This window comes from Anser cygnoides, chromosome 12 (assembly GCF_040182565.1).
Source record: "Anser cygnoides isolate HZ-2024a breed goose chromosome 12, Taihu_goose_T2T_genome, whole genome shotgun sequence".
In the NCBI taxonomy this organism is placed as follows: Eukaryota; Metazoa; Chordata; class Aves; order Anseriformes; family Anatidae; genus Anser; species Anser cygnoides.
Window position 1 is genome coordinate 12,336,731 of NC_089884.1, and position 20,354 is coordinate 12,357,084.

The following is a 20,354-nucleotide window of genomic DNA, read 5'->3' on the forward strand; positions in this document are numbered from 1 at the left end:
TTTTTTGTTTTGTTTTAAAAACTCCCATGGATGGCTTAGCTGGGGTGCTGTGACTGTGGCAGAGAGCCCACATTAGAAACCACGTACGGCTCAGGGCAACACCTGCTGTTGCCTGCGTTAATTTACTTGTGCTGTCCCTGCTCATTAGGGGGTTTTTACACCCTGGTGACCTCTTCCTGCTCCTGACGCACCAGCTCACAAACATGCAGCTTTGCCCATGTGAGCAGGCTGTATTAGCAGTGGTGCCAGCTAAGCTTTTGCACTCAATGCGATCCGTAACGTCTTGCCAACACGTAGTTTCCATTACATGTTTTTTATTACACCTTTTTTTTTTCATAACATCAAGCCAGCTCCCCGCCCTGAGTCCTCCTGTGCCTTGATGCCAGGCAGAGTGGCTGGATTTGGGGCGCGCAATAATGATTATCTGTGGGTCTGCATGGTCTGCCGGGACAGGGCAGATACCTAGGAGCAGGGAGAGCAGATGTTATTTGGGGGAATTAAAGTATCTCCTGCTGCCAGGGAGGGCACGAGGGGAGCTGGGAACATTCCCTGGTACCTTGAGGATCCTCCCGTGCTCTCCCCACTGCAACCAGCCCAGCGCAACCTCCTGCTGCGGGACCGGTGCAGCTCCCAGGCTCTGCCCTGGCTCCCTCCAAACCCTTGTCTCCCCAAAACCACACAGAGTGGCACAGCACTCCACGAAAATGCACGGAGCTGGGCGGGGGGGGCAACAATCAACAACAACCACACTGACCATCTCAGCTGCGCTACCCCGCGCAGCGGTACATGCACATTGGCCTCCCGGATGGAAGCCCAAGCTGTGCTGTCTTCTCCAGGCAAGGACTGGCTCGACAGCCCCAATAAATACCAAATAAATAGAGCCAGCAGCAGCAGCCAGGTGCTGGCAGGCTGCGCTGAGACACCCGGGGTGCCCGGTGCCGCTCAGTCGGGCAGCAGCTCCTCCAGCTCCTGCTCGTTCAGCTGGTTGGTGGTGACGATGTGGTCGAGCTGCTTCATGTACCGCTCCAGGTCCTGCATGAAGTGGGGGATGCGGGCCTTCTCCAGCACCCCAAATTTCTTCAGGCGGTTCACATCTTCGTAGGAGACCTGATGGGAAGAAGGGCGTGGGCAGGTCAGCGGGTGCCAGTGAAGGGTTTCTGGCCCACTGTGACCTTTCTGCCTGCCCAGCGGGGGTTTCCACCCTCATGCTGCCCAAATTCCCTTCCAGCCTGCGGGGAGGCACCAGGTGAGGAAAGGATTTGCAAGGATGAGTTTGTGGGTTTGGTCTTCTTTTTTTTTTTTTTTTTTTTTTCATTCTAGGGACAAGTAATACTGTGGAGCTTCTATGCACTAGCGTATTTAATTTAAAAAAAAAACACAAACAAACAAACAAAAAAAAAACCCAACCAAACTAATATCTCAATGCAGGTGCACCAAAAAAAAAAATCTGTCACTGGTTGCAATTGCAGAAAAGCTAGCTAAGGTGTCCAGCAGCTTGTTAGTGATGTTTCTGTGGGTTTCCTTAATCAGCCATACTCTTCAGGATGTGCCCTCTGAGCAGAGGGAAGAGCCCCATGAAAGGGCCTCAGAGCAGCCGCCAGCCTCTCCCTGAAGGTCTCCCATGGAGGAGGACAGATTGTCCCACCCTTCCTTGGGTCTTTACAGCTCACACAGCCTTTCTGTGTTAGCTTGGAGACCCGTAAGTACACAGAAATACAAAGAGCTGAATGCCTTCCAGCCAAGGTTGAGGCTCACTTCTGTTGTACAGAGGGAAGTTGAGACTGCATCTAAAGCAGCGTCTCATCCTGCTGCCCCAGGAAAAACCCCCTATTTGCTCTCCCCAGGTCAACAGTCCTGTCTGCCCCAAACCAGAAAGCCCCTTCCTGGTGCGGGGCTCCAGCTGCTGACCCGTGCTGTTACCTTTCCAAGGGCAGCCAGCAAAGGGAAGTCGATGGTCTGCCGATGTCGCAGGATGCGGAGAATCCCATCCAGGTACACCTGGTCCTTACTGAAGCAGCCTGGAAAAGAGGGAAGGCCCAGGAAGTGCAATCAGGTGACTTCCCCAGGACAAGCCTTATCCTCCCGGGTGTGAAGGGAGGAAAGGCCCAAAGGATGAGCAGAGCCAGCACTGGGGACTTGTGCTGAGATGAAGCCTGGGCAGCTGAGTGCAGCGAGCCTCCATCTGCCAGAGCCCTTGGGAAAGAAGGAAGGCAGTAGAGCCTCTTACAGGGACACTCACCATTCCTTGGGATTAGTTTTTTTTTTTTTTTTTAATGCAAGAATCTAAATTCACCCCCTAAAAAAAAATGCTCTCTTTCTCCTTTGGCTCCCTGGGAGCTTATACAAGTTGCTCTGCTCAGATCTATTGGACTGGGATGACGCCCCAGGTCTCTCCGGGCTGCCCCATCCACCCCTGCCTGACTGAGCAGCCGGAGAGGTGATGGGGCTGTCCTGTGTGCAAAACTGCCATAAAGATAAGTGTAAACCCATGTGAAAGCAGAGCTGGGGATGAGAGGGGGAGCAGAGCCACCTCTTTAAAGGATGTTCTGGCTGTGAGTCTGGTGATGGTAAAGCCACCCAGCACCAAAACACACTTGTTTAAATAAATAATTAAAAAAACTTCCAAAAATGGAAGGCTTCATTCTCCCCGAGCTGTACCTGGCTGAGAGGTGTCAGTCTGGCCTCGCTTGGCCCGCACGCAGTATTCCCACCGGACGCCGGCGTCCTGGACGTACTGCTCCAGGTCCTGGAACAGGGCGGAGAAGGAGAGGCGGCTGGCCCGCTCGATGGTGTAGTAGAGCAGGGCCGCGCGCCAGAGGAAGGGCTGCTTGCGGAAGAGGACGCTGTGCAGGCTGGCCAAGCCTTCCTCCGTGGGGTTGGCGGGCTTCAGGCTGTACTGCTTGCGGCCCTCCGAGCTGTGCCAGGGCTGGCGGGTGTTGTTCACCCCGCGGATGTAGTGGGTGCCTGGGGGGACAAGAGCGAGCATCGTCAGCCAGGAACAACTTGGTGAGCCGCTGCGGGCCACCAAAAGCTTAACCCCCATCGTGTTCATCCCGCCTGCTATCCCAGCCCCAAGGCCATGATGCTGATGGCCATCGGGGGATGCTCAGCCTCCCCCCTGCTCGGCAGCTCTGTCCCCGGTCCCCGCCGCTGCCGCGGCCCCGCTGACCTATCTCGTGGCGCAGCATGCCCTCCAGCCAGTACTGCCGGGCTCCGGCCAGGTTGATCGCCAGCGTCGGGCGGCTGTCCTCCACCATCATCACGGCCTGGGACAGGAGGTCGTCGGTGAGCTGCACCACCACCTGCGCGGGAGGGAGAGGGGGGCAAGCGGCTTTTAGCAAGCCTCCTCAACACGCAGCCCGGGACTGCTGGAAGATGGCTTGGGTCATTCTTCAAAGTGTCCAAAGAAAACACGCTAAAGCTGTTCCAGTCCAGAAAGGAGGTATGTCAAAACTTCAGATACCAGGGGGCTCCCTGGACTTGATGAGAAAATGGGCAACCTGCTCTAGGTGACCCTGACTGAGCAGGGGGCTGCACCAGATGACCTCCAGAGGTCCCTTTCCAACCACCCTGTGATTCAGTGACTGTACAACGCTTGCCCTATCAAATCTTGGTAATAGTCCTGTACCCTGGGAAAGCCACAGCCGCTTCCTGGGCAGGGAGAGAGGGGACACACATGGTGGCAGTGTGGGAGGGCACTGTCCTTAGGTGGCACCAAGAAGGAACAGCTGATCCCCCTGCAAAGAGATGTAGCAGGACAGGCCCGGACGCCAACGTGAAATAGCTCCTCTAGCCTTACTACAGCCACGGACTCTGAGCAGGCTGTGCTCCAGCCCATCTCCAGCACCCCTCCCGCTGCAGGCAGATCCCTGCAGCCTGCAGGACCACGGGCCACGTGCCGCTTTCCATCTTCACCCACCACCTCCCATGGGTAGACCAATGCCCAGCCAGTCCCCAACCAAAAGATGGCTAACCTCCCTAAACCCCCTCTTTGCCCTTTTTATTGTTGAGCATGACGTCGTACAGCATGGAATATCTCTTTGCTTAGTCCCAAGTCCTCTGCCCAGTTGTGTCCCCTCCCAGCATCTCCTGCACCCCCAATTAACTCACTGGGGGCGCAGATTGCTGCGGTACCAGCAGCCTTCCAGGAGACCCCTGGTGACACTGGGATTTACCTCCATCCATCAGCAGCAGCTGTGGAGACTGGTGCAGTTTGTGGCCCAGTTAACCCTTAGCATTTTACTTTTTGTGATAAACCGACCAAGATCAAGCAAGCAGCGTGTCCTGAAGCCCCTCTCTCCTCACCCCTGCTAGCCCAGACCAGGTCTACAAGCCACAGGAGTGGGAGAAGCACGGGGGCACACGTTACTTTTGCACTGGACAAAAACTGGGGAGCAGGCGCCTGGCTCCCGCACACAGCCAAGGGCAGAGCGTGCTGGGGTTGCACAGTGTCCGTGTGCCACCTGCACGCATCACTGCATTGCTCCCGCTTCTCTGGCAAAGGTTTTTCAGTACAGTGCAATGTGAAACAAAGCACAAAGAGCACCAGCTTTGCCACTTTGCCCCAACAGAGCCACTTCATCAACCAGCTTTCCTTCAGCACTACGCGCGCAGCAATGGGGCCTTAACTGCTTTGTTATGGGTTCAACCCCTAGAGTAACCACCAAAAATATCCCCCAAGGGAACCTGGATCCATTTTCACACCTTCATCTCCTTTGTATTTTCCCTTTTAAGGCTTCAAGAGAAGAGAAACAAGGACAGATCCATCCAACATACCTGCAGCATGAGCTGCCAGCCACACACGTGGTAGGCAGGCTTCCTATCTGGGCACTTGCCAGCTGCAATCCTCAGCAGGACTGGTAAATATACAGAAAGAAACGGCTATTTTGGGAAACCTGGATATTGTGCATGATGGAACCAAGACAGCTGCTCACATCCGACATCAGTGCCCTCAGACCCATCCAGGAGTGGGATCCTGCATCGCCCCAGCGAGAGGAAGAACCAAACCCCATTCAGCCAGGCATACAGGACTCACGGGCACATACCACGGGCACATACCATTTGCATCTCAAAAATCCATCTGTCACACATGTATGAACTCTAAAAACACTTATTTCATGGCTGAAACTTCAGGATGAAAAGCAGAAAGCTGACAACGTCACACTCCTGAGCAAGAATTGCCTCTCAGCTTCTTGGCTTTCACTGCCAAACCGCTAGCATAGCCCAAACTGATGCGCACACATACTACTACACTACAGTTCTTACTTCTTTTATAAAAGAAAGAGAGGAGACTGAATCAGCTTGTTTTAAACCCCGATTTATTATTGTGTAAAGCTGTCTATTAAAGCCAGAAGTGCATCATAACAGAGCAGAATCTACTACTGTGCTAATTAACAGCATAAAAGACTTATACCACAATTAACTGGATTAAAATAGACAACTACAGAAGACACAGAGGAAAGACTTGCAAATTTACTTTTAACATGGGAGCATCCTTGAGCTTTATTTCTGCTCCAGTAAACAATTCAAAATAAATAAAAGTTGCACTTCTGCTGCCCCTTCCTGCACCCAGCCAGCACGCAGAGGTCACCGCTCTGGACCTTGTCCTCAGGCACAAGTCCTGACCTGGTACCTTGGTCAGCTGGGTCCTGCAGATTTTAGGAGATGCAGCTGAAAACCAGAGACAGCTTCACTGTAAGCAGAAATAAGGAGGCACATATGAGCCACACTTTGGTATTATTTTAACCAATTCCCATCTTCTATGTTAGCTTGGTGTGACAGGAACACAACCTAGACATCCTGCGTTGCAGTCCCAAATACAGCTAGCTGGGGCTGAAATCCTGGAACCTGGGAGGGGAAGGGAAGAGACAAGGGGCAGAGCCTAAAGTAGAAGGTAAGGAATGCATTCCGTTGTCACAGCACTCTTCCTGCTCCCTCGAAGTCATTGCTGTGTTCTTCAACACAGAACTGGTGCCTGAACTCCTCTCAGAGTCCTGTGTCCCCCAGGCTTCGCTGTTTGACCTACAGCTTCTACGAGGAGCACAGAACGATGCGCTGTGTCAGCTTGTGGGTTTCAACTGCAGGAACACCAGCTAGCACACGATGCTCAGCTGGCTGGGACAGGCCAGGCAAGGTCCACATCTTGTCTTGTCTCTCTTAATTGCCCCTACAGGGAAAAAAAAACACAAGGGGGATGGTCTTTAGGTACTAGAAAATCCTGGGTAGATACAGAAAAAAAATAACTTCTTCCCTAGGGTAAAAGCTCTCTCTTATGTCTGCTTTCCCCCAGTCTGTTTATAATAATAATAATAAAAATAATTCACTGAGGTCTCTGCTTTTCTCTAGTTTCCAATTGTCCATCCTTGACCACACAACATTGAATTCCACACGGACAACAACATGTATTCAGTGGTTTTCCAGGCCTCCTCTAAGCTCTGTACCAGAGGGAGCTGCTTCATTGGGATTATCCCAGCTGGTCGTTTCTGGGAGGCTGCCGCTCACTTGGCATCCCCTGAACAGTTCAAGTTTCAATCGTTCAAAAGCTAACTGTGAAAACAACTCTGTAAAAGATTCCATGCAAATGACAGCAATATTGCATAAACCTAGGAGTCTAACAACACTGATCAAGTTACAGAGGTCAATGCTCCATGCAGATCATCTCCGCCGTTGTGACAACACCCAGCTCTCCCTTCCTGTCTGCACTGGCACCTTAATCCCCGACACAGAAGAAAACTAGCCAGGCTTCATGATAACCTGACCCGTTCATGGACAATACAGGGGAATGCCATGCTGAAGAATGTACCTCTTCTTTCATCCACAGCACAGGTTGCTCCTTACTTGACAGGAGTGAATTTGCTGGAAATTCATACTTTTTTCTCCCACTACTGATTACAGGAGTGATACAGGGCCCTTTGATTTCTTCCTCTCAGGTCCCACACAATGGCTAAAAGCATCTCTCAGACCAGCTGCAGCTCAGATTGCTTCCCCAGAGACCTTTGGTTCCTACACCTGCATAGATGTCGACGTGGCTCTGACAGCGGGAAGAAGTTGTTCTGAATGCCAGGGTGATGCTCAGAGGTGACGGTGAACCCGCACGCCAGGAGTGCTCCTGCTCGAGCGCTGCCCTCACTGAACAGCGGGGGTGTCCCCACGGATGCCCAGCAAGGTCCTACCACTGCCGCAGTCTGGGTGGGCTGCCAGGGCTGAGCTGGGTCAGGGAGGTCCCTCTTCCGACAAGATCCCTCTTCTGGAGAGGCCCGCAGAGGTACAGACACTGCTGCTTCAATAAGCGGCGAGCAACACCTGCAACAGAGCGCTCTGGCTTTAAAGGGTGGAGAGCTGATTTTTTTCCCTGGATTTATCACCAGGCCTGACATACCCCTAAGGCCTACGTACAAGGATCCCGGGGAAAATGCTTCGCATGTAGGCCCCAGGTTCACCAGGCCCAGACGGCACGGGCCTTCAGTGCTGAAGCCACAGCACTGATGATCTGCTGACAGTGCAAGCATTTGGCATGGGCCTTGGCAAAAAAGAACCGACAAGTCTAGCCACGCTGTAAGGCAAGCACTGCCCATCAATCTTTGGTATCGTGCCTGATAAACAGAAGGCAGATGGAGCAGTTCAAAGCCATCTGTTTTCCTTCCCTCTTCCTATCTGACACCCACCAAGGTGAGCAAGGAGAACAGAATCAACTGCTGGAAAATCAAAGGTAGCTGAGAACGTGATGCTCAGAGCTGAAACCAGGTCCAGATGCCTAGTGGCACAAGCACTTTTGGGATAAGCTGGTAAGAATTAAAAGGAAGAAAGCACTCCCTCAGCACAATGTAAATCAAGGAAAACTCCAAGCAAGAACATCCCTGAATCTTTAGAGGAAGAATTCAAGTCAACAGCAGCACTTGTGACTTTTTTTTTTCTTCTCTCATGGTAAAGAAAAAGTAAAAACAACACAGAACAGCAATGCTGAACCCAACTATATGAAAAGGAAACTCTTAGTTTCTGTACAAGAGCTAGATGACATCAAGTAAAGCGCTTAGGAAGCAGATTCAGGACAAAGAAGCATCAGTTAACTGTGCACCCTGCTGGTTTACAACGGTTCAAAATTGGTCAGAGGAATGGAAGGGGTTTTGCACACACCAACACCTTCTGGCTCAGGAAGCCACTGGTCTGCAGTGGCTAAAGGCCATGTGACATTCAGGGGAAAAGGGATGAAGGTCTCCTAAGCAGGAGATAAAGCAGAGTTGGGCGGGAGAAAAAACCACTGAGGGAAGAAAGCAGACTGCGGTGAGGGTTGGGAAAGAGGATCAGTGACCACCTGGAGGATGAGGAGCCCCGCAGCCAAGGGGACAGCTGCACGTCACAGTCCACATGTGAGCACCAACAATACGGTCTCATGGACACATGCAGGGTGGTTGGGGCGCACCACAATTTGAAGACAGGCAAAAATTCGCCATGTAATTCCTTGTTCATCCTTTTTAGGAAAGCCTGATGACTTTTTAGAGGCATTGGCTTGTGGAGGTTTCTTCGTGTGCTTGTTTGCAATCCAGTGATAGTGTTTTGTCTTATCGAGCAGAAGCTCCAAGAACTGCCCTGTGCAGAGCCAACTCTCCAGTAGCAATCAGAGGGAAACTGCACATCACCAGGGACGACTGCAGCTTCCATGCTCACCTTGCACTGCCCACAGCACATCTCTGGATTCAGCAACAGACACTGAAACCTGAGGCTTCCACCGGAAAGCACAGACCCTTGCAAGGTCAGCTCAGTCACCGCTGCTTTACAGTGCACTCGTTTCAGCCTTCGGCATCTTTGTTACAGAACCCCAGGCATTCTCCAAATCCCAATTCCAAAACCGAATAATGTATTGCAGAACCCAAGGGAGAAGAGCACAGGTTTTTCTAAGGCTGGCTTTTGCTGAGTAATCAAGTCAGGTCTGCAGAGCAATTGCACTGGACAGCCCATATTCCCGATGGGCAGCATCACTCTCCTTATTTCAGGACCCCCATTTTGCCTAGGCACAGGTACTGTGAGAACAGGAGATTACAACTGCAGCCAAAGTCTTATTCCTGGGGCAGAAGGGCCAACTCTCCAGATCTGTGATTTCTCTTGTTTTGACCAGTATTCACAGCTCAGGCCTGAATTCCAAGCACAATCTCCAGCACATCCTTGCGGGCCACGAAGCTGTCTGTGCAGTTTGTGGGTGTAACGGCAGAGAAAAGAGCTCATCCCCAAAAACTGTGGGAGGAAGCAGGGGATGCTGATGGAGCCAAAGCCTCTCACCAGCTCTGCAGCACAGACAGCAGTGTGTCTCCGCTGAGTCCTGGCAGATTGGGGTGGGATGGGGCAGGGCGAGCACTGCTGGCAGGGCCCAGGGACACGCTAGCCAGGAGCACTAGAACCAAGGACATTTCACAGTGCCATGGATGACTGCGCAATACTTACCAACAGAGTCAAGGGTTACTTTGGTGCAAACTGGGAGCAGCTGGGAGATCCATGACAACTGTAAGGAGGCCTCCGAGCTCCGGCATCATCACCTCAGCCCTGAGCCAGAACACAACCAGAACAGCTTCAGAACCTGCAGCTTGGACCACGCCAAAGAAACTCTCGAATACGTGAAGTTAATTGCGGTACAAATACTTACCCGTAAACATGCTCCCTGGGGTGCTGGAAACTGGTATCCTGCCTTCATCACAGCTCAGACCATCCCTCTGCACCTCGAGTGCCAGGGATGGGCGCAGGGGTGCGAGGGGAGCGCTCTGCACTGACACCACCCTGGCAGCTAACGCCACCGGCCCTGCCCATCTGCAGGCTGCTCAGATCGCTGGAGCACGGGAGCGAGGTACGCCTCCTTTCCTACTGTACACCCAAACAATTGTTCTCCTTGCCAGTTTTGTAAAGACTCGTCTAGATGTTGCGCAAGTGTTTGTCCTGGGGCTTCGCTCGGGCCAGGCAGCTCTATTTTAGCATCCCCCAAAGTGCTGTTTGCTTGCTAATTAGCTGGAAAGAGAAGCAGCTCAAGTTTCGACTTCGTGTTTCTGGTTGATGCAGGGGTTGTAGCTGAAGGTCTGGAGTTGCACCGCAGCCAGGCCAGGCAGAGAAAGCAGCAGCCATGCTTGCACACCCACAGCCCCTCGCGAACACTTTGGCCACACCAGACACAAGCTTTTGATGGCATTTTCCTTAGCTGCAGGCCAACAGCCCATGCTGCATGCCCAGCTCGCAGATATGCAGCACCTCGTGGTTTTGGGGCTGCCCCCAGTGCCGAGGAAGCCCCTGCAGCACAGGTCAAACAGGCCTGGGAGCTTTTCTACGCTGCAGCAGCACGGCACAGCCCGGTTCTGTGCTCTTCCATCTCTGATGGGGCTGGAACTGGATGAACTTTAAGGTTCCTTCCAAACCAAGCTGTTGGTATGATTCTACAACTGGAGAGCCAAAGCAGGGCTGAGACCTGTACCAGGAAAACCCGCACTGAGCCCTGCGGGGTGGCGGTGCCTCCCGCATCCTGCCAGAGCGATGCTCTGCAGTGAAGGCGCCGGGAAAACCGCAGGGCGCTCGCGGCTGACGCAGCCCCTAGCAGCTGGGTGACCTGCGGGGCCCCACGGGTAGAGTTTCTTTTTTCTTTCTTAAAAGAAACTCAGTATGATTAATGTGCAACATGAAATTGGCAACAGAAAAGCAAACGGCACTACAGAGCAGACAGCGTACAGCACGCAGCAGTCAGGAAATACAGACACAGGCAGCAGGGAGGGGAGGGAGGCAGATGGCCCCATGAAACCACTCTGTGCCTCGGCAGCGCGTGAGATCGTCAGCAATGCAGCAGTGACAGGAGTTCCAGCAAGTTTTTGTCCCACAGCAGGAGCAACGTTTCACAACACTTGCTGTGCAGGAACAGGTGAAACATTTCCCTCTTCCCTTCCCCAGGGAAATCCAACACCATTTGTAGTGACTGGTAACACACAAACCAATGTTTGAATGATTTTACAGGCGCTTATCAGAAGTTTCAGAATAAATGAGCCATGCACCTTGCACCCCAATGTGCAAACATAATAACTGAACTCTTAGTTCCCTTGAACAAAGGGAAAATTACACAGGGCTGGCAGAAAGTCAGTCATACGCTAATATTTAAGAAAAGGTGTTTTTCTGCCCAGATGGAACAATTTGTTTTAGATTAGCAGAGAGGAACGTAATAGCTGAATTTAATCAATTAATAAAGTAAAGAGAGAGAACATAAGCAGGTGTTTATAAGTTAAGATTCGAGAACAAAGTGTGATTCTTTTTTCTTTTTGTAAAGGCACATCGCTGGCTGACAGGCAATCCCTGGGGGGCAAGGAAACTTCTGAAGAACTGAAATGTGTAATGACCTCAGTTCTGTTTGTTTGTTTTGTCATTTGGGTTTTCAATAAAAACAAACAAAACCCCAAAGCAAAACAAACAAAACCAACCCCCAAACCACTGTCTGGTCCCAACCTAGCACGTACAGAGAACAAAGGCTGAGGAGGACACTGGTACCACATCCACATCCCAGGGACACCTCTGGGGACCTCGGAGCAAGCCACGCAGAGCCAGAGGAGGAACTTCACCTGAACCCTGCACTGCTGCCAGGCGGTGAGGGTGAGGAAGCCTCCTACAGCAGCTAGCACTTGTGCACGCTAACTGTGCCTCCTTGTGTCCTACAGCCAAAGGCAACTCCGCAAGCAAAAAGCAAAGCGAGGCCCGGAAATACTTCTCACCACTTGGCCCTGGAGCCATGGAAGTGTTTTGCACACATCTTGCAGGCAGGAAGAGGAGAAAGCCCCTTAAACGAAGCCTCGGGGCATCCCTCCTGCCCGTGCATGTCCAGCTGCCAGGAAACACTCATGGAACAGACAAATCCTCAAGCTCCTCACCCTGCTTTGTAACGCCTGTGAGCTCGGTGTTAAAGGAGAGCAGGTTTCCAACCACGCAACTGTGACAGCAGCATCAGGAGTACAAGGAGCAGGCAGAGACCACTGGACGAGATGAATGTACACAGGTACGTTTTGTTTTCAGCTTTTCACTGAGACTTTGAGATGAGGGAGAAAGGGACAGTGCTCCTGAGAGAGCAGGAACCAAGGGGTAAACAAGCTGAAAGGAAGGAATTTGTTTCTTTTTTTTTAACCTGCTTATTTAAGTGCCTGAGATTTTTGGCTTAGTTTCTTGCAATTCCACTGTTACAGAGCAGCAGGGGTTTTGTTTTCTTTGGAAGGGGGGAGGTTATTTGGCTAACTTCAGGAAGCCAGCTGAAAATCCCTCCTGCCTCCCCAGACCTAGGTTTGCGCCCAGCGGGCACTGTCAGAAAGCAGCATGGCATGTGCAGCAAGGAGCAGTAAGAGATGCTGAACTTTCCACCCTCCTTCCCACACAGCTGAATTACCCCCAGTAATATCTCAACGAGGTATTTGCCACTCTGAAAGCCTCAGCTTGGAGTTTCAAAGCGCCATAACCCAGTACATCCCAGAGAACAGCAGGAAATCTCTCCCCCATCTTTGCTTTTGAACATGTGAATGAACCCAGCTGTCAGAGATTTCTGCCATACCACCGCTAGCAGAAATAGGCTATTCTTCCCAACGGTAATTGATGCCTCATGGAGGCAGCAAAATACTCCCCACCCCTGTGCCTGGCCACGCGGCCAAGCAGCAGCTCCGCTATCTCTCAAGCATAAAAGGGAGATATTTCTGGAATGAGAAATCAAGGGAAACTGGGGGGAGGAGGGGAGACACAACTAGCACCTGCTCCCCAACTCCAGGATGCAGCCAGCCAGGAGACATGCCAGAGATGGAAGGGAGCCACAGTTCAGAGTAGAAAAGCAGAGCGATTTACTGCGAGGTGAAAGAGAAAGGTAGACCTGCTTCCCTTCGCTCCTTCCTGCTCCAAACCCTGCTCTTCCTTGAGGCCAGGTTCAGGAGCACGCAGTCCAACTGCTGCTGCAGCCCACTCTGCTGCTCCGCTCTTTTCAGGCAGCTTGATACTGAGAGGTGCTGCCCCTCCCAGCTTGCCAAAAGCTGCACAAAACACCCGGCCCTGAGCTTGCATCAGCCGATGGCCAGGCTAAAAAAATCCTGCATTTGTACCACATTTGTCCAACCCACCTCCAGATTCTTACGCAGTGGTGGCCATTGCTGGGAGCCGTAAATAGCCTGAAGAAGCTACTCAGAACGAGTCCAGCATCTCCAGAAGTAACACAGCAATGCAGAGGACTGTTGAAAACCTTCGTGAAATCCTTTCGCAGACAAAAATGCCACCAAGTTTGTTTATCGCATGCTGCACTACAAACTCAGGTCTCAGATACTACTTTAACTCCTGCCCTGAGACACGGGTTTCTCAAGCTTCTCTCCCCCAGTCAGTACGTTTCTCCTCTGTACCCAAAACACTTCTTAACTGGACTGTTATCAGAATTGACACTTTGCTGAACAAAAGCACTGGTGAAAAATAAAATATTTTGCACATTTATTTTACAAATGATAAAAAACAAGGACGATGATTACCTCTCCCACGCAGCCTTCCTTCTGCATGTACTTTCGAATAACAGACCAGATCTGGCATTTGCTCAGCAGTCTCCCACCGGTGGCAACTTCAAAGCTCTCATAGGTCCCGTACTTCTCCAGGACAGCATGAATGATCCTAATTGCCTGTCACACACACACAAACAAAATGTCGGTCAAAACATCCTCTCCGCTCTCAAGCACATCTTCCACAGCACCAAAACTCCCAGGTGTAACAAAACCCAGCTGAAGAAATCACTGATAAAGGATTCAAGCAACTGCAAAGTGTCAAGAGCCTGTGAGGTGAGACATTTTTGTGATACCTAGCAGAAGAGTAAGACTAGGACATCTCGATGGTAGGCAAGTACCAGGACAGATCGATACGTAACACTGCCAGCACGGCCCGCAGCATGTTCTGTCTGCATTTTGTTGTTTCAGAAATCCTCACAAATGTCTATTTTGGGAATCGGGCAAAGCAGAACTGAAACAGCCTTACTGAGTGTAGCATGCCGCTTCTAGATGTTAAAGCCATGATTACTTTAATCTTTTCTGCTTTCACTTCCTCTTTGAAACTTTAGTGTTTGCAAATTTATTGACTTGCTTATTAGTTGCTTGTTGCAACACTGGCCTGATTTCAGGAACTCACAGCATGGAAGGCATCTGAGAGGGCACAGCTCCTGGCACAAGATATCTTCTGGCCTGGCATAAAAGTATCACAGTATGAAAACAGGATGGGCTCATGACTGGAGTTGCAGAAGAGTAATCTGTAAGAAGTAAGAATTTTGTTGCCCTCTGCTATATCAGGACAACAAAATTAGTACAAATCAGCCGCAGAGTTTTTAAAAAGGAGGTGGGGAAGTTAAAATGACTGCAGCAGCTCAGGGTGTTTGCTCTTCACCAGCTACCACATCTGCTCTGCAGAACTTCTGTAGAAATGACGATTTCAACACAGCACTCAAGACACAAAAGGGTCAGGACCGCATATGCAAACTCTCAGCAGAGGAGCATGCCAAGTAGCAAAGCCCCCATAACGAGCATTTCTCTTGGCAGCAACGCTGCTTCCTCTTCTTCAGGCAGGGTCTCAACACAACCAGTCTACTGCAAAAACAGCATCTTAATAAGAGCAGCATGTGCTATTTTATTAGCATTAACGTTCATGTACCATCTATACAATGCAAACATTTGTTAGTCTGTTTCTTACCCAGAAAGTGAGTTTGCATTGTCAATTTCAAGCAATGACTCTCTCTAGCCTATTAACACATATTTCAAACTGGATGAATACAATAGCTCCTTGGCGCTTGTTCTGGACTTCCTCAGCAGTTTTACTGCATCTGTAAACCTGGCTGAAGGGCTGCCTGCAGGATTCCTGCTCACCTTGTACTGCTGAGCTTTTTAGCCCAGGACAAAGCTGCGTGCATTTTAACTACCTCCTCCAGCTGAGCTGCACGCTTTGCTCCTTCTCCTCCTCCAACTTACGCTGCTTTTGCAAGTTCAGACCCTAATGGGAACTGTACTTACTGCGAGAGGGATGAGATAAGCTGATCACTAGTATTTTACAGGCTGGAAATGATTGTGGTGCTAGTGTTCAGTGCACCTGGGCTGACCGCATGAACAGCCAGGTCGGGGACCAGGAGGACACGTGGCTTCCACAGGGAATTAAAGGCACGGTTATGTACTTACAATGAAGGGGCACTCACGCCTTTGGCGGTGGTTTCACTACAACTCTTATCCCAGACACCATCAGTACTGCCTCTTTACTAGACCTGTACCACAGCACCAACTTCCACCGAACCTCACGCCATGCACAAAGTAGAGGGCAACTTCACACTGAGCACGGGGGCTACATCCTGGCTCAGACCTCAGGTCGGCGTTACCCAGGGCCTCTCCTCATACGCACCCGAGTCAGGGAGCAGAGGAAGCTGCGAGGAGCCTCCTGAACCCAGGCGCAGAGTGTCCTTTCTCCCATCTCACCCTGATGGTTGGTAAAGCCACTGGCTGCAGCCCTGCAGGAGCTTTCACCCCCTCCCTTGCCATCCCCTTCCCTGCTCCTAAGGACACCCAGGGTTATGACACGGATGCTTATTGCCCACACAAGCACTCACACCGCCTAGAACAGCCACAGCGATGGCCTGGAAGAGGGGCTCTGTGCCTGCCCTTCTCTCCCACGACAGAAGTTCCAGATTTTCCTTCCCTGAACAATATCCCCTAAGCAGCTAAATTTTATTCTCAGCTCACTTATTCTGTCTTTCCAGGAGCAGCTTTTGTTTAAGATGTTCCACTTCTGTGACTGCATCCCCCCTCTTTTCTCTCCACGTTGCCATCTCTGCTGAAGATGGGGACAACAGCTCGCTATGGCACGCCGCGGCTCTGGGAGCCCTGGTGCTCCACAGCCTTCGCTCCCTGCCTGAAGGTCACTTGCTTCTAACATTTAACATCTAACCCCTCACATCTGCCGCTTTCAGGAGCTCAGCGACCACAACCTTCTCTGCAAGCACTTTCGCTGCTGCTCAGCCCCATCCCAAGCCATGAGACGGGCACTAAGCTGCACTCGCGGCCTTAAGACCACAAGCACGAGGCAAAGAGGAACTGGGCACAGATGGTGCACAAAGAGCACGTTCTGCGCCGACCTTCAGGCAGGTCACAGACAGCAGAATTCCTAAGATACCACATTTGCTTTTCTGAGAAGCTGCTGAGCACCACGTCAGCCCTTCCTGCCCAGACAGTGTCCTGGCCGGCTCTTGGGGCAGGAGATTGTCACCAGCTCAGCCCACAAGCACGCGCACCACCACGTGTCGAGGGGCAGCAAGCACTCAGGTGCGGGTCCAAGCCCTGCCTTGATGCTGTTCTCAATCCTCTGACAAACTGGGTTGCCAACACACAGTCTTCTTGATCTCTATTGTCATGAGGCTAGGAGGACCCTTCTGATTTATTCAGTTTCTATGAAAAACAAACAAACAAAAACCACACCCAAACAAACAAACAAAAAACCCACAATGCATGTGCAGAGCAGCCGATTCAGCAGAACTGAAGGGGTCATTAATTTCAAAACATGAAAAGTATGAACAGGGAGGGAGCTGATTTTGGTTTGTACAAAGAGGTTAACTTAGCAAAAAAAACCCTAATTTAAGCTCCATGACTAATGCAGGTTTTTAAAAGACATTTGTTAGCTGCCTAGAAAAAAAGTCTCCCAAAATAAAAGGGACTGAAAGGAGGCAACTGCAGGGTATCAGCAAAGGACTACTGACACCAGTGCTGCCAGGTTCCCATTCATCTCCTCTTTAACTGAGCTCTCACCTCCACAAGGCTTTCCCATCCAAATTACAGAATTTAAATGTTTCTCAACGGCTCTCATTCATGACTTGTGCATGCTGTGCTTTTTCCAGAAGGCAGAAGAGCCTCTGTTCTCCCAAGACACATCACACAGACATCAGAGAACTTGTAAAGACAGGGAGAAATATTTAACACTAATATCTCTTGCAATGAGTGTAAGAACCAGGATGAGAACATTCACGCCATTTATGAAGGCTGTTTCATTCAAAGTAATGCAGAGAGACAAATAAATTCAATTATTCATATTGTAAGTCAACTGTCCTAGAAGAGGGGAAGTAGCTCTGAACAATTCCATTTACTGCATTAATCAGAGACTCAGACACACTTAAACGCAGGAAGGAACAAAAGAAATCACTGAAAAGCCAGCAAGGTCATTACAGGAATCAGACTACCTCCCCCAAAACAGCACTGCTGGCACCAATGTCACCGGGGCGGAGGTACAGCAGAAACAGCACCAGAGAAGGCTAACTCTTTAGAAAGTTGTTTACTGAAAGGGACCGAGCAGCCCAGGTAACATTCATCTAGAGATGCAGAAGCATGAGGTGATACAATTGCTGCATACCAAAATGAAAACAAGTACTCTCTTCTCATCTCTGCAATACAAGTAAGTGGTCAAAAACCAAGAAACTAAGCAGTCGAGAAGCTGCTCTTCGAAACACTACAGGAAAACTCCCAACTAAGTGGTGCAAAGAAGCACCTCTTGTGTGCCAGTCTGATAGTTACTAAGGACAATTTTTTCCTCTTCCTCTGAAGCAACTAAGATGGTCATCACTGCAGACAAACCTTTCCTACTTCAGCGTGACATGCCGGCCCATACCAAGATTGGTCTCTAAAGGCTCCACATGGCCTCAACAAAGAGTGAGCATGACTTTTAATGTGCATGAGTTCGTGCACAGGGCATCCCCCTTCGATGTGTGCACTGCTTACTTGAACAAAACTGCTTCAGCTGTACGGATGCAGCAAGTTTAAAGACCTCAGGGCATGGCCTGCTCGCAGCTGCTCCTCACAGTGAGCCCCTGCTGTCCCGTCCAGCTCTGCCTCCTTTGCCCACGTCAGCCTGACAGTGCCTGGGCAAGGGCTGGGGCTTGTTTACCAACAGCATCGTCAAAGCCGCTTCCTTCTTGCCTCCTGCCTGTTCCCTCCTGCTCAGATGACTGGGTGCTCTGCTTGCTGTCATCCATGTGTAATTATTATCTATGGCGGAGAACAAGCCAGGAATATTTCAGTAGCTTATATCCAACCGAAGCAGTTAAGAATAAAACACACAGACTGCCGTAAAAAGTGCCTACAGCCAGCTACTGTCCACATTTGCCAACAGTTATGTGTTATGGGTACCATGCAGGACAACCCTGAGGTTTTCCAGAACACAGACCAAACACAACCGCCAGGACACATAGGCTGGGGGCTGCTTCAAAGGCAAGCCAACCTCGTGCTGCAGCTCCTCGCCCATTATTTCTAACACAAGTGTGCCTGGGTTCCCTCACAGAGCACCAGCTCCGAACCATGGCTGCACACCTGTAGGCAGCGTGAGGCTCGGAGCGTGGTCCAGCCCCAGGAGGGGTCATCCCCCGGGTAGAGAAGGTGTGCTACTGCTGTAGGTAGAATATTTAGCTAAGGGAGAGCTTAGATGGGGATGGGGAACCCACAGCTTCTCTGGGCAACCTGTTCCAGTGCCTCACAATCCTCACAGTAAGAATTTCTTCCAGATGTCTAGTCTAAACCTTCCCTCTTTGCGTGTAAAGCCGGTACTCCTTGTCCTGTCACCACACCCCTGACACAAAGCCCTTCCCCAGCTCTCCCGCAGCCCCCTTTAGGGGCTGGCAGGCCGCCGTGAGGCCTCCCTGGAGCCTTCCCTTCTCCAGGCTGGACAGCCCCAGCTCTCCCAGCGTCTCCTCACAGCACAGGTGCTCCTGCCTCCTGATCATCCCCGTGGCCTCCTCCGGACCCACTCCAACAGCTCCACGTCCCGGTGCTGGGGGTCCCGGAGCTGAAGGGGGGCTCTCAGCTCACCAACACCTTAACACTTCTCCTCCTCCCCACATGGCCTTCCTCGAGGGGCCGGAGGAAGGGGAGGAGCGTGCAGCCCCTAGTGTAACGCAGCGCACCCGCACTTCTCCCCGGGGCTGCCATTCCGGCAGCCGGACGGGAGGACCGGGGGCGATGCTCCCGCCGCCCAAACGGAGGCGACGGCCTCGGCAAACGGAGGGCTCGGGGAGAGCCAACCCCGGCTCCCCGGGCAGGCAGTCGGAGCCGCGCCCGTCCCCGCGGCCGCACCCGGGGCTCACCTGGGCCACGAAGCGGTCGGAGGCGGCGCGGTACTTGTCCAGCACGGCCTCGGGCACCGGCTCGGCGTACTCGAACTGCGGGTCGTAGGCGAAGCGGGCCCGGAAGAACCGCTCCCGCTCGGCCTCCACGTTGAGCGGCCGCAGGGCCACGAGCAGGCAGGGGCTCCGCCGCCCGCCCCCGCCCCCCCCGCCGCCGCCGCCGCCGCCGCCCTCGTCGCCCCGCGGCCGCCCGATGTGGGGCAGCGAGGCGGCGGAGCGCATCCTGCCGCCGCTCACGGCGCAAGTGCTGCCGCTGCGCCGCATGCCGGCGCCGCTCTCCGACAGCCGCCGGGTCCCCCTCGGGCACCGGGGCGAGCTGCCCGGCCCCGGGCGAGGCGGAGGGGACGGGCAGGAGCACGGCCGGGAGCCATCGCGGCCCGGCAGCGCGCCCAGCACGGCGCGGCCCTGCCCGCCCGCCGCCGCCGCCGCCGCCCCCGGGTCCAGCACCATCTCCTCCAGCTCGGCGGCCCCGGCGGTGCCGCCTCACGCCGCCGCCCCCAGCGGCTGCCGGAGCGGAGCGCCGCGGACAGCGCCGCCCGCCGCCGCCGAGGCGCCGCCCAGCCCCCGGCTGAGGGAGCGGGGCCGGCCCGAGGGGGGCAGGCGGGAAGATGGCGGCCGCCGGCGATCCCCGGGCACCGGGGCCCGGCTGCGGGCGGAGGAGCCGAGCCGCCTCCGTGCCCGGCGCTGCAACCCGCCTGGTTTTCCTCGGGCGGTGGGAGCCGCTGGGGAAGCGAAGCCGCCCGAGGAAGCCAGATTTTGGCACAAAGGCGTGCCCGGTTGTACCGTGAGGTCGTGATGGCCGTGTGGCTTTTCTGAAAGCCCCCATCTCCTGCGGTCCTGTCAGGAAATGAGAATTTCACAGCGTCTCCTGGGTCGGGAGGGACCCCCAAGGACCACCGAGTCCACCTCTGGGCTCAGCACAGGGCCACCTAGGAGCCAGCCCATGTGTCTGAGAGCGTTGTCCAAACGCTTCTTCAACACTGACAAGCCTGGGGCCGTGGCTGCTTCCCTGGGGAGCTTGTTCCAGCACCCAACCACACTCTTGGGGAAGAACTTTATCCCAGGACCACGCCTGAACTTCCCCAGATGCAGCTTTGAGCCCTTCCCTTGCATCCCATCGCTGCTCACCACGGAGTTTCAGCTACACGTTGGTTATCACCCAGTCGCACTAGCGGAGCCGAGCTGCAAAATACCACACGAAGGCGGC

At 52.7% G+C, this 20,354-nt stretch overlaps 1 protein-coding gene across 3 annotated transcripts; it reads right to left on the bottom strand.

The window, feature by feature from the left end:
* Positions 1-297: 297 nt before the first annotated feature.
* Positions 298-19,665, bottom strand: MATCAP1 (microtubule associated tyrosine carboxypeptidase 1). 3 transcript variants are annotated; one of them, XM_067004494.1, is made up of 6 exons: positions 19,109-19,661; positions 13,497-13,640; positions 3,170-3,302; positions 2,659-2,964; positions 1,921-2,018; positions 298-1,107 (listed from the first exon to the last, which is right to left on the bottom strand). In XM_067004494.1, the coding sequence occupies exons 1-6, from the start codon at positions 19,595-19,597 to the stop codon at positions 943-945; spliced, it is 1,335 nt and encodes a 444-aa protein (XP_066860595.1). In that variant the 5' UTR covers positions 19,598-19,661; the 3' UTR covers positions 298-942. The 3 variants fall into 3 exon arrangements, with proteins under 3 accessions (XP_066860595.1, XP_013031984.1, XP_066860596.1); XM_013176530.3 differs by lacking the exon at positions 19,109-19,661 and adding an exon at positions 14,140-17,744; XM_067004495.1 differs by lacking the exon at positions 13,497-13,640 and having other exon boundaries at positions 19,109-19,665.
* Between the last annotated feature and the right edge of the window lie 689 nt (positions 19,666-20,354).